Source organism: Chiloscyllium plagiosum, unplaced genomic scaffold (genome assembly GCF_037043375.1).
Source record: "Chiloscyllium plagiosum isolate Xiang-an unplaced genomic scaffold, Cpla_swu_hap1 HiC_scaffold_5, whole genome shotgun sequence".
NCBI lineage: Eukaryota > Metazoa > Chordata > Chondrichthyes > Orectolobiformes > Hemiscylliidae > Chiloscyllium > Chiloscyllium plagiosum.
In genome coordinates, this window is record NW_028270143.1 from 105,076,467 (window position 1) to 105,089,336 (window position 12,870).

The 12,870-nt window shown below is 40.0% G+C and overlaps 1 protein-coding gene across 3 annotated transcripts in view; it reads right to left on the reverse strand.

Annotated features, from left to right (window-relative positions):
• Positions 1-12,870, reverse strand: part of wdr37 (WD repeat domain 37) — a 145,651-nt gene that overhangs the window by 55,317 nt on the left and 77,464 nt on the right. For all 3 annotated transcript variants that reach the window (XM_043690670.2, XM_043690669.2, XM_087987541.1), the window contains 3 exons: positions 7,471-7,542; positions 6,628-6,672; positions 1,758-1,834 (listed from right to left, as the gene is read on the reverse strand). In XM_043690670.2, the coding sequence (XP_043546605.1) occupies positions 1,758-1,834; positions 6,628-6,672; positions 7,471-7,542 (194 nt within the window). The remainder of the gene's footprint in view (positions 1-1,757; positions 1,835-6,627; positions 6,673-7,470; positions 7,543-12,870) is intronic.

Consider the following 12,870-nt stretch of genomic DNA (forward strand, 5'->3'; position numbering starts at 1 on the left):
CATGAAACCTCCAAAGAGCATCCCACCCAGACCCCTACCCTATCACCATAACCCACATTTACCATGGCCAATCCACCTAACCTGCACATTTTTGGACTGTGGAAGGAAACCCATGCAGACATGAGAAGAATGTGAAAACTCCACACAGGCATCCAAGGGCAGACTCAAACCCATAACCCTGGCACTGTGACACTGTAGTGCTAACCACTGAGCTAGCGTACTGTCTTTAATTTAGTCTTAAATTGGTGGCCCTTATTCTGAGATAATGCCCTCTAGTTCTAAACTCTCCCATCAAGGGAAACATCCTGACAGCATTTATCCTGTCAAACCCCTTAAGAATCCTACATGTTTCAACTCGATCATGTCTCATTCTTCTGAACTCCAGTGAGTAAGCAGAGTCCCAAACTGTTTAGCTTTTGCTCATAAGATAACCTCTCCACACGTGGGTTCATCCTAGTAAATCTTCTCTGACTTGCCTCCAATGAAATATTATTCTTGAAATAAGAGGACCAAAACCGCTCAGTGCTCCAGATGTGGTCTCACTAGCATCTTGTCCAGTTGCAGTAGGACTACTGTTCTCTTATTCTCCAACCCCGTTGAAATAAGGGCCAACATTCAATTCATCTTCCTGATTCTCGCTGCACCTGTGTGCTAACTTTCTATGTTTTGTGCACAGGTACTCTCAATTCCTTTTTTGTTGTAACTGCTGCAGTATTTCCCCATTTAAATGATATTCTGTTCTTTTATTGTCCCTATCAAAGTGAACAACTTCACATTTTTTCACATTATACTCCATTTGCCAACTCTTTGCCCACTTACTTAACCTCTCAATATCACTCTGTAAACTGTTTGCATCCCTCTCATAACCTGCCCTGCAGTTTATTTTTGTGTTGTCTGCAACTTTGGCTACAACATATTTGCTTCTTTCCTCCAAATCATTAGTATATAATGTTAACAGTTGCATTCTCAGCACTGAGCCCTGTGGAACCCCACTGGTCACAGGTCGCCAACTTGAAAAAAGGTTATTTGCACTCACGATTTTCTGCTCATGTGCCAATTCTCTAATATGCTAATATACTACCTCCACCATCGTGGGATCTGATGAGATGCCTTTTTTGAGAGGTACCTTGTTGAACGCCCTCTGGAATTCCAAATACAGTATATTAATTGATAGCCCTCTATCTGCTCTGGTTAAGATTTCCTCAAAAGAACTCTACCAAATTCGTCAGACGCAATTTCTTTTTCATGGAGTCATGCTGAAATTGCTTGATTAGATTATGATATTCCAAATGTTCTATTAACCCTTAATAATTGATTCCAATATTTTCCCAATGATACATGTTAGGCTGCCTATAGTTACCCACTTTTTCCCTCCCCCCTTTTTGAATACAGGTGTATTGTCACATGTAACTGTCATATTGACAGTTTTCCAATCCTGTGGTACTTATGCAGAATCTAAGGATTTTTGGAAAATTACAATTAATGCATTCCCTACCTCTGTGCTTTCTGCATATTATCTATTTCTTGCTCACCATATTCCAAACAAGGTAATAAGATTTATCACATGACAATGACCTTGATTTTAACAAAGGTCCTTGAGGGTTAACACAGAAAAAATGGCAGATGGCAAAAGGTTCCTTGCACTCAATCATTTGGATCTCCATAAAATGGGGAAGAGATTACAAAAGGTTTGTATTAACTTATAATGATACACAAATTATACTAGTTTTAGCTTCACAAATGACAAAGTTACTCACGTTTGAATCAATTACAGGCTGTGGAGTGGGCAGTTGCACTATGTATCGCCAGATATGCGCCGTCTGATCTCCAGATGCTTCAAGTACAAATAAAAATAGTCTAAGAAATACATCTATATGGTGCCATTGTGGCCATATTAAACTGTCCACAGAGAAATACAAAATCATCATTTCACATGAGAAATAAACAAAAACTTTCACATTAAACCTTTACTAAATTATACTTTTCAACTTCTTCTGAGCAATGTAGCAACAATGCAGCATTCCCAATTCCTTCAACTCAAAGAATTTTAATATATTCATCCAATTTAAAACCAATCAAAAGCAGCAAACAAATCATGATTTTTCTGATGAAAACAAGTTGTCAGGATATCTAAAATGTTTATTATTTTCAACAAAACTTGCATTTGCTAGGAAAATAATGCTAATAATCGTCAACTTTCCAAAGTAAAGGATAAATTTAACACCACTTGTACCCACACTGCCAGTTGTCAAAAGTGTCATTTCTTTCCGAAGTCAATGTTGGAAATTTAATCACCAATTCATACGGTCTTAATGATAACTTCCCTGCAAACTTTGCATTACGCACAACACTATGTAGGATTCATATAAAATAATTAACAATGTGGCTGGAACACAAGTACAATGCATTTTTAGAGCGTTTGATTTTGTTGCACTGCATTTCAGAGAAAGTCTAAACTGAAATTAAGAATTTTAATAAGCAGATCAAGAGCTCCCTCTTTTGGTTCATTCTCTTTGGTGCAAAGCCTTCTCCATGTAAAAGCAAAACAAAAAATTCGCAAGTTTTTTGAATCTGGTTCTTCCCCCAATGTTATGTCTCCCTCTTTTGGCATAATCTGTAAAACTAAATTTAAAAAAAATACCCATTTTGAAAAACCCTTAAATGTTCTAAATGGTAAGCCCTAAAAAGTGTACACATTCATTTCCCACAAGGTAGGACTAATACATTAAAGTGCATTTATTTCAATGCAAGGGAGGGAATCCTGAGGGACAGGATGTACATGTGTTTGGAAAGGCAATAACTGATTAGGGATAGTCAACATGGCTTTGTGCAGGGCAAATCATGTCTCACAAACTTAATTGAGTTTTTTGAGGAAGTTACAAAGAGGATTGATGAGGGCAAATGTGATCTACATGGACTTCAGTAAGGCGTTTGACAAAGCTACCCATGGGAGACTGATTAGCAAGGTTAGATCTCACTGAATACAGGGAGAACTAGCCATTTGGATACAGAACTGGCTGAAAGGTAGAAGACAGAGGGTGTGGTGGAGGGCTGTTTTTCAGACTGGAGGTCTGTGACCAGTGGAGTGCCACAGGGATCGGTGCTGGGTCCTCTACTTTTTGTCATTTACATAAATGATTTGGATGCGAGCATAAGAGGTACAGTTAGTAAGCTTGCAGGTGACACCAAAATTGGAGGTGTAGTGGACAGCGAAGAGGGTTACCTCAGATTACAACAGGATCTTGACCAGATGGGCCAATGGGCTGAGAAGTAGTAGACGGAGTTTAGTTCAGATAAATGCGAGGTGCTGCAATTTGGGAAATCAAATCTTAGCAGGACTTATACACTTAAAGGTAAGGTCCTGGGGAATGTTGCTGAACAAAGAGACCTTGGAGTGCAGGTTCACAGCTCCTTGAAAGTGGAGTCGCAGGTAGACAGGATAGTGAAGATGGTGCTTGGTATGCTTTCTTTTATTGGTCAGAGTATTGAGTACAAGAGTTGGGAGGTCATGTTGCGGCTGTAGAGGACATTGGTTAGGCCACTGTTGGAATATTGCTTGCAATTCTGGTCTCCTATCATCGGAGAGATGTTGTGAAACTTGAAAGGGTTCAGAAAAGATTTACAAGGAAGTTGCCAGGATTGGAGGATTTGAGCTGTAGGGAGAGGCTGAACAGGCTGGGGCTGTTTTCCCTGGAGCTCGGAGGCTGAGGGGTGACCTTATAGAAGTTTACAAAATTACGATAGGCATGGATAGGATAAATAGACAAAGTCTTTTCCCTGGGTTCGGGGAGTCTAGAACTGGAGGGCAAAGGTTAGGGAGAGAGGGGAAAGATATAAAAGAGACCTAAGGGGCAACTTTTTCACGCAGAGGGTGGTACATGTATGGAATGAGCTGCCAGAGGAAGTGGTGGAGGCTGGTACGATGACAACATTTAAGAGGCATTTGGATGGGTATATGAATAGGAAGGGTTTTCAAGGGATATGGGCTGGGTGCTGGCAGGTGAGACTAGATTGGGTTGGGATATCTGGTCGGCATGGACGGGTTGGACCGAAGGGTCTGTTTCCATGCTGTACATCTCTATGACTCTATAACAGTTATCCTTCTGAATTATAGAATCCCTACAGTGAGGAAACAGGTCATTCAGCCAATCAAGTCTGCACCAATGCTCCAAAGAACAGCCCATCCAGACTTAGTGCCCACCCATCCCTGTACTTACCATGGCTAATACACTTATCCTGCACATCCTGGTCACTATGGGGCAATTGAGCATGGCCACCTAACCTGCATATCTTTGGACTGAGGGAGTCATAGGGAGAACATGCAAACTCCACACAGTCACCCAATGCTGGAATCAAACCCAGGTCCGTGGCACTGTGAGGCAGCAGTGCTAATCAATGAGCCACTGTGCAGCATAGCATCATAAAGATGTACAGCATGGAAACAGACCCTTCCATCCAACTCATCTATGTTGACCAGCTATCCTAACCTATTCTAGTCCCATTTGCCAGCACTTGGCCCATATCCCTCTGAACCCTTCCTATTCATAGACCCATTCAGATGCCTTTTAAATGTTATAATTGTACCAGCCTCTACCACTTTCTCTGGCAGCTCAGTACATACATGCACTACCCTCTGCGTGACAAAGTTGCCCCTTAGATCCCTTTAAATCTTCCTCTCTCACCCTAAACCTATGCCTTCTGGTTCTCGACTCCCCCACCCCAGGAAAAAGACATTGTCCATGCCTTTCATGATTTTATTAACCGCTGTAAGGTCACCCCTCAGCCTCCGAAGCTCCAAGTCAGCCTTGACTGGATATACATTTTATGATGCAAGTTGACACCGCCCAGAGACTTGACTTCCCAAATTCATGTCAGGGAAGACATGAACAACCAACAGAAATGGAATCTTATCCTATCAAATATTATTTGGATTGGAGGTAAAAGATTCATGTTGAACTTATTTTACCAGCCAAGGTCTCAAAAATGCCCAAATATCAGTCTGCACTTCTTCTAATCTCAGCTGTTCTATCGTTGAAACATAGAAGGGAGGTGAAAAAGAAAATTAGAGTGGCAAACAGGGACAATGAAAAAAGACTAGCAGTTAACATAAAGGCACTCCCAAAGTCTTCCAGTGGCACATAAACTAAAAGGATAAGGTAAAAAGAATAGGCCTGATTAAGGACCAAAAAAAGAGACATGGGCATGACTGAAGTAGTGAATTAATAATTTGCAAAATGGTGTCTAAAGTGATAGTGACAGAGAAGGAAAGTCCATCTTTAGAAGGGTTTAAAATTGATAATGAGAAAGTATTTGATAGGCTCCGGTACTTGAAATTGTTAAGGCTCTGGGACTGGTTGTGATGCAACCAAGGTTATTGAAAGCGCTGAGTGTTAAAATTGCACAGGGATGGAAATAATCCCTAGATTTAGGGTTGGTGCTACAGGACTGGAGAACTGCCATGTTATACCCTTAAAGGTTTGAGAGGATGTCAGCCAGGCAACTTCAGACCAACCAATCAGTTTAACTTCATCAGCAGGCAGATCTCTTGAAACAATAATTCAAGACAGCATTAGGAGTCACATGTAAAAGTATTGGTTATTAGGGGCAGCCAGTGTGGACATAAGAGAAAATCGTGTTTAAGGAAAGTTGATAGTGTCTTTTTTAGACAAGTAACAGTGAGAGTTGAGAGAGTAATACTGTTGATGCGGTGAGCATGGGACTTCCAAAAGGAGTTTGATAAATGTTGCTTGTGAAAAGCATACAAAATTGATGTGAAATGATTTTGCCCTGTCCGGATAATAAGCTAAGGCTAGAAAAAGACGTTGCTCAGTTGAAGGAATGGGAAGATAAGTGGCAGATGAAGTTCAATGTGGAGAAGTGTAATGTGACACATGTCAGCAGAGAGAAAATGGAGTTACACTCTATACTAAACTGCTTTACCGAAAGGATTTGAAAGAATGCTAAAGGTATAGATGAAAATGATTCCGGGGATGAGAAACTTCAGCTATGATTAGGCATTTGAGAAATGAGAGCTGTTTTTCTTAGAAGGGAAATGGATTTTTAATAATAAGGTGGACCGAGTAGTCATGGAGGAATGGTTCTGTCTAAAAGGATCAAGAATGAGAAAACAGATAGAAAGTAATTTGAAAAAGAAGGAAATGTGATGAGAAACGAAAATGTTCACAAACAATTAATTATGGTCTGGAATGCACTTCCTGGAGGTGTGAAGGAGGCAGATTCAACTGAGGCCTTGAAGAGGGCATTAGATGAATAGATGAAATGCAAGAGAAGGGCATTCAGTAAATGTTTATTCAGAGAGCCAACAGTCCATTACACTTATGACTTGTGCTTTGTAGATTGTGGACAGCCATTGTGGAAAGAGGAGGAGAGTTACTTGCTGCAGAATTCCTAGCCTCTGATCTGCTCTTGTCACCACATTGTTTCTTTGGCTGGTCCAGTTCAGCTTCTGGTCAATGGTAACCCCTGGGTGCTGATAGTTAGCCTTGTTAACGCTGCAGCTGTTCAATAATCTGATGATTCATAGTGCTATGTCCACGTTATAGCATTTAAAGTAACTATGAAACTTAATGCTGCACAACATAATAAATATAATTCTGCATACTGTACCTGTGAGAGCTACCTGTTCTGATGGATGGAATTTGATTGAATTCACTAAAGGAGGGAAAAGGAAAAAAAAATACAATTAATTTTTTTAAAGCTCCTAATCTGCAGTAGCTATCATTTTATGTAAGGGGATTGCATTACTCTGTGTAATTTTTTTCCCCATTTCCTTCCTTTGCTCCCCACAGCATGTGTAACTAAAGACAATGAGGCAACCCATTTTTCAGTTTACCACTATTGTTCAAACCCAAACAGCTCAGGAAGGAATCTGCTTTTGATCTTTTTGTCTGAGTGGGCAAGTGTTTCCTAGCAGTTAAGATCGGGAGCTCAATGCAAGGAACTGTGGGCATAAAAATCAGACCCAATATGCCAGAGCACAGCATGCAGGCTTTGCTGTCCAAAACTTGGTTTCATAGACCATGCATTTATTTCTTGACTTTGACATTTAGAACTTAACTGCATGAAAATTATTTCAATCTAAACTAGTTCAGCATTGGTGAAATGCCACCACATCCGTCACAAATCATTTACAAAGATATTGGTCATGAAATTGGTCTGAGCTGTAGCATAAACTGGGCAATGATTAATGGCAGCCTACCTTACAGTGAGTTTGATTTTTTTTTCTTCTGTTGACATAGATGAACAAAATGAGCTGCCAGTTCACAATGATTTATTTTGTATGCCTATTTAAATTAATCCCAATTATCCTACTTTTAAGTGCAAAAGTATTTCAGATCAATGTACTTATTTTTCACCTCATAGATAAACAGTTAGATCCCCACCCATATAAATTAGAAAACAAAACAACTAAGATTTATTTTACGAAACCTCATACAAATATGACCTCACCTGACCCTGCATGGCCAGTGTATTTCAAGAGACACTTCCCTGTCTCAATGCTCCACAACATAGCACTGTGATCTGTAAAGAAAAGTAGCAGTCTTAGATGAGGGTTCTTTTGGAAAGATAAACAGTGTTTCTTTTGGGACAACAACTGAGTTCATACAAATCTAAGCAATTGCTTTGCTCTTAAAGACAAGCTAATAAAGGTTACAATATAAGCATCAATGTGAATAAAGGCAGCAGTAACATTTATGAACCAAAATACATACAAAAAGGGTTTCAAATATAGGCATATGAATATATAATGCATAAAGCAACTAACAAGTGATAAACAAGATGAGTTTGGAAACAAACATTTTTAAGCAGTGAGTATCAAGAGAAAGGTGTTTATGAATACACATAGAAAAATGTCACTCCATGTGATACTATCTAAGTGGAACATATGCTTTATTCACTTCAGAACTGAAAGATGAACAACTGTTTATCCCAAAATGTAAAATATATCTATGACTTCTAAAGTTTGAATCTCTTTCATTTTTCCACAATACATGCTGTGCAAAGAAGTACACCAGACTTGGACAAGGATTAGTTAGGAACATAATAAAAGTTTCCTCTCACATGATAACCCAGATTGTATGCCTCACTCTGTCTAAGCACCTTATGATCTGTTTGTCCTCGTTTGCCATGATCTGTCTGTACTGCTCACAAAACAAAACTTTTCACCGTACTTAGGTACATGTGACTACAACAAATCAAATCAAATCAGATTAGTGCTTTTCCTTTACTATTTAAACAGTATTCACTCAAAGAAAATCAAAAAATGTTAGGGCAGTATTTTGGAAAGGAAAAACATAGTCTTATTTCAAAATAAAGTTTGAGTAAACAAAACAAAAATGTTGAAAACTGCCACATCTCTCAAAAGTGTATAATATTTAATAAGTCAAATTAGCAAAATTCTGTTTTTTTGGATATCTGCCATTTTGCATCAAACGTTGACAATGGCATGAAATGCAACTTGTAACAAGATCAAATACTGCCTTTTGTTTGTAGGTCTTATTGTCAGCTGACTGACTGGTACTCATGCAACTCCAGTCTGTTTTAATTGTGTCACTGAGGAATCTACAACCACTTGTTTGCATTCTCAGTAGGAGTCATGTGATCAATTAGTTTAGTCAGAAATGAAGAGAAATTTCTTCACTCAGAAGGTTGTGAATCTTTGAAACTCTCTCACCACGCAAGCTGTGGATGCTTAATCGAAAGCAAACTATACAGATGCTGGAAATCTGAAATAAAAGCAGAAAATGCTGGAGAAAATCAGCATATCTCCCAGTATCTGTGAAGAGAGGAACAGAGTTAATAAGTCAAGTCCAGTATGACTTTGGCTGCAGATGTTTCATTGTTGAAAAAGTTTAACATTGGACAGGCAGATTTTTTTTGTCTTTCAGGAAATCAAGGGATACGTACAGCAGGAAAGTAATCATCTTATTTAATGGCAGATCAGGCTTGACAGACCATATTATCTCCTACTGCTCCTATTCCTTGTGTTCTTCTAGATTGCACACATTGTCCCAACTGCACTCATCCAAATCTAAAAAGTTTGGTGAATGTTCTCTGTCAGAGAAAATCACTCTCTAACTTACCAGCTGTCCCTCAAGGTTCATTTTAAGGACCCTCCGTTGGGCCATTTTGTCTTCCTTCTCTGAGCGATAAAGGCTAACAATTTTTAAGTTAAGATTCAGCAATCTTTCCAATCCAAAATTTTCTCATTTAAAATTCTCAATTCAGTCAATATTCATATAAATTACCTATGCTCCAACTGGTAATATTACATTCTTCCAAAACCACAACTGCACGCATTAGTAAAATTGTAATCCAACTAGAATTTTAGATAATTCCAGCATAATCACCATATTATCATGTTCCATGTTATGTCTAAAAAAGGAAGTATTTCCTATGCTCTCTGCACAACCTTATTTATCCATCCTGTCACCTTCATCGACCTGTAAACATGCAAGCTCTAGCTCCCTCATTTCTCTGTATTTGTGTGTGCTCCTTTTTCTTATTTGCTCTCACAATTAGATTAGATTAGATTAGATTATTTACAGTGTGGAAACAGGCCCTTTGGCCCAACAAGTCCACACTGACCCACCAAAGCACAACCCACCCAGACCCATTCCTCTACATTTACCCCTTTCACCTAACACTACGGGCAATTTAGCATGGCCAATTCACCTAACCTGCACATTTTTGGATTGTGGGAAGAAATCGGAGCACCCGGAGGAAACCCACGCAGACACGGGGAGAATGTGCAAACTCCACACAGACAGTCGCCCGAGGCTGGAATCGAACCCGGGTCTCTGATGCTGTGAGGCAGCAGTGCTAACCACTATGCCAATTCTCGAGAATTAATTCAATTTGTCACCTTTCCTTCCACCTGACTATTTCATTGATGTCTTCCTGCAGTCTACAGCTTTCTTCCTCATTAATCACGCAAAAAATCAATTCTTATACTATCTGCAAACTTCTTAACCATACATTCCAGTCACAAAAGATCTTCAGCAAACCATCAACCTTTGCTTGTTTCTACTCAGTCAATTTTGGATCCAAAGTGACATTGATCTTTTGATTCCAATGGGCCCTGAGCTTTCTTACGAGTCTGGTTTTAGGAAATTGTCAGAGGTTTTGTGAAAATCCATGCAGACTATCGAATGCAGTGACCCTCCTTGGTAATACCTGAAAACATTCAATCAATTTAGTCAGTCATGACCTTTCCTCAACAATCCAGGCTGACTGACCTTGATTAGTTCATATATTTCTAGATGTAATCTTTACTGTCCTTCAGATTTTTTTCGAATAAATCACCCACTCGAGGTTATCACTGTCTAAGTTATTAATTGTATTTACCTACAGACAAATGTTGCTATTAACTGGAGATTCCTATGAAAAAGAGCAGATGGAAACTTGTTTTCTGGATACGGCATTGTGAAAGAAATGCTTATATAAGTGGATCAGCATGTTGATATGTTGAAGTTGCTGTGCTCTGATAATCACTTGAGCGCTATGTTCGGGAGTTCCTTGCTCTTAGTAGGAGCACTCATGGCAACAAGTCCAATAAGTTCTCATTGACAGTACAGGCAAAGGAGGATTGTGCATCTCACCAACTGCAAAGGTGGAAGATGGCTGTTGCACAAGGACAGTCCAGACTGATATACTTTGACAGAAGAAGGGCTTATGCCCGAAACATCGATTCTCCTGTTCCCTGGATGCTGCCTGACCTGCTGCGCTTTTCCAGCAACACATTTTCAGCTCTGATATACTTTGACAGGTCACTGAAATCTGACTGCTAACCCATCAAAATCATTTGGACAATGATGATACCTCAACATCCCCATGCTAACTCATACACGGTCTCCTGGTAGGATCCATTCCAAATCCCATGGCGAGGGAAAATTGATGACAAGACAGGTCTGTGTTCATGGGAGCTCCTAGTCCTGAATGTGCACGCATTCAGTGGTTGTATGAATGCCACTCGACATCTATATTGGGTCAGAAATGTCTTTTGGCAGCAGCTTTTGAAATTGAGCAGTCCTCTTCAGGACACCCTCTACTGACCTCAAATAGGGAGGGAGTGAGAAAAGAGGCCGTCACTATAGACTGTCCACTTTCCCCTGGCTGGGGACCCACACCCTACACGATCACCATCTATCTGATCAAACAAAGAAAGTTTTAAATATTTCAATTTGAAATGCTAAAACACTCATGAGCAATCTCAGGAGCGACTGCCCACGAAGATGCCCTGCAATCATGAGCTATCAAGACTCTAAACTGACACTGTCGCTCTCAGAGAAAACATGTCTTCGTGGGAAGGGGTAGCTGAAGGGACAAAGGTGATAAGGAAAGGTCGCTAGCAACTCTTGTGTCAACAAGATGGGTTTCATCTGTCAAAACAGGATCTCTCTCTGATGGTCTGCTAGAGCTTTCAATGTATAAGTGAAATAGACTCATGATACTTTAACTGCAGACTCGAACCACCGTGGCTAGGACTGCTGCCTCACTGTGCCAGGTACTCTTTTTCAATTCCTCCCTCGGGAGATTGTGCAAACTCCACACAGACATTCTCCCCATGTCTACGTGGGTTTCCTGCTAGTGTTCGAGTTTCCTCTTACTGTTCAAAGATTTGCAGGTTAGGTGGATCGACCATGCTAAATTGCCACATAGTGTCCAGGCTAGGTGGATTATCCATGGGAAATACAGGGTTACAGGGATACAGTAGGGGGATAGGTGTGGGTGGGATATTCTTTGAAGGACTGAGGTGGCCTCGATGGTCCAAATAGCCTGCATCCACACTGTAGGGATTTGCTGTTGTCATCAGTACCTATCAGGATCAAAAGTTGAAGAGAAATTCTATTCTGAATTGAAGCTTGCACTACCATCCCATAAGAAGAAAAGATCATCTATCTTGGACACTTTAATGCCAGGGTTGGCAACGACTCGGAGGTCTAGAGTAGGATTATTGCAAATAACCAAGGTGGGGAAAAGCTAATCAAACTGGTATCCCTTTTCTGGTACAACCAGAATATAAAACATGGTCCCATGATAACAAATATATCCCCCTGCCAGATGGACAAATACAAAACCCCAGGGAAGTATTATAGATCAAAGCACTAGCACCTCCTGGATTATGGCACTGTTTCAGTCAAATTAGTAAGTGACGTCAGTATCTGTATTTTATTGATATTTGCTGGACAGATAATAAACTTGTTCAATCAGTGGTGAATATCCAACTAGCACCAGGGCATTGTGAGGCCCAAATTCCAGGACAGTGAAATCAATGTCTTAGCGACAAAAAGAACCCAACTCAAAGACAGAAATTACAACTGCACAGCCAATTTGGAAAACCTTCACATATCCAAATCAATTCCACAACAGGGTGATCACATGAAGTCAACCGTTGAACTCAAGCACCATTCATAAACAGGGCTGATTCACTGAAAACAATGCTTAATATGGCCTATTCAACTGGATATAACAAAAATGAACACAACAACTGCTCGCAGTATTGAAAATCTATTATTTGTTATACTCTTTCTATGGGTTTGGTAGGAAAAATAACTGTGCTGCTACTCCTGATAGTTTGTTGGCTTGTTGGGGGGGCGGGGAGGGGGGGATGATGCCAATTACCTATATAGGCAATCAAAGATTTGTAGCAATCTTCTGATAGTTTATTCAATTTGTCAAGCAGCACCTTAGCTGTGAAACATTAGCTACTTAGACAAAGGAAAGCATGCAACCATGACAATTGGGTTGGCTCACTGATACCAGAAGGCAAAAAGCCTGTTGGGACAGAATGTCAGTCTTGTTAAAGATGTGAAAGCAGCATTCTGATATCTAGCTGAACTGGGTTTT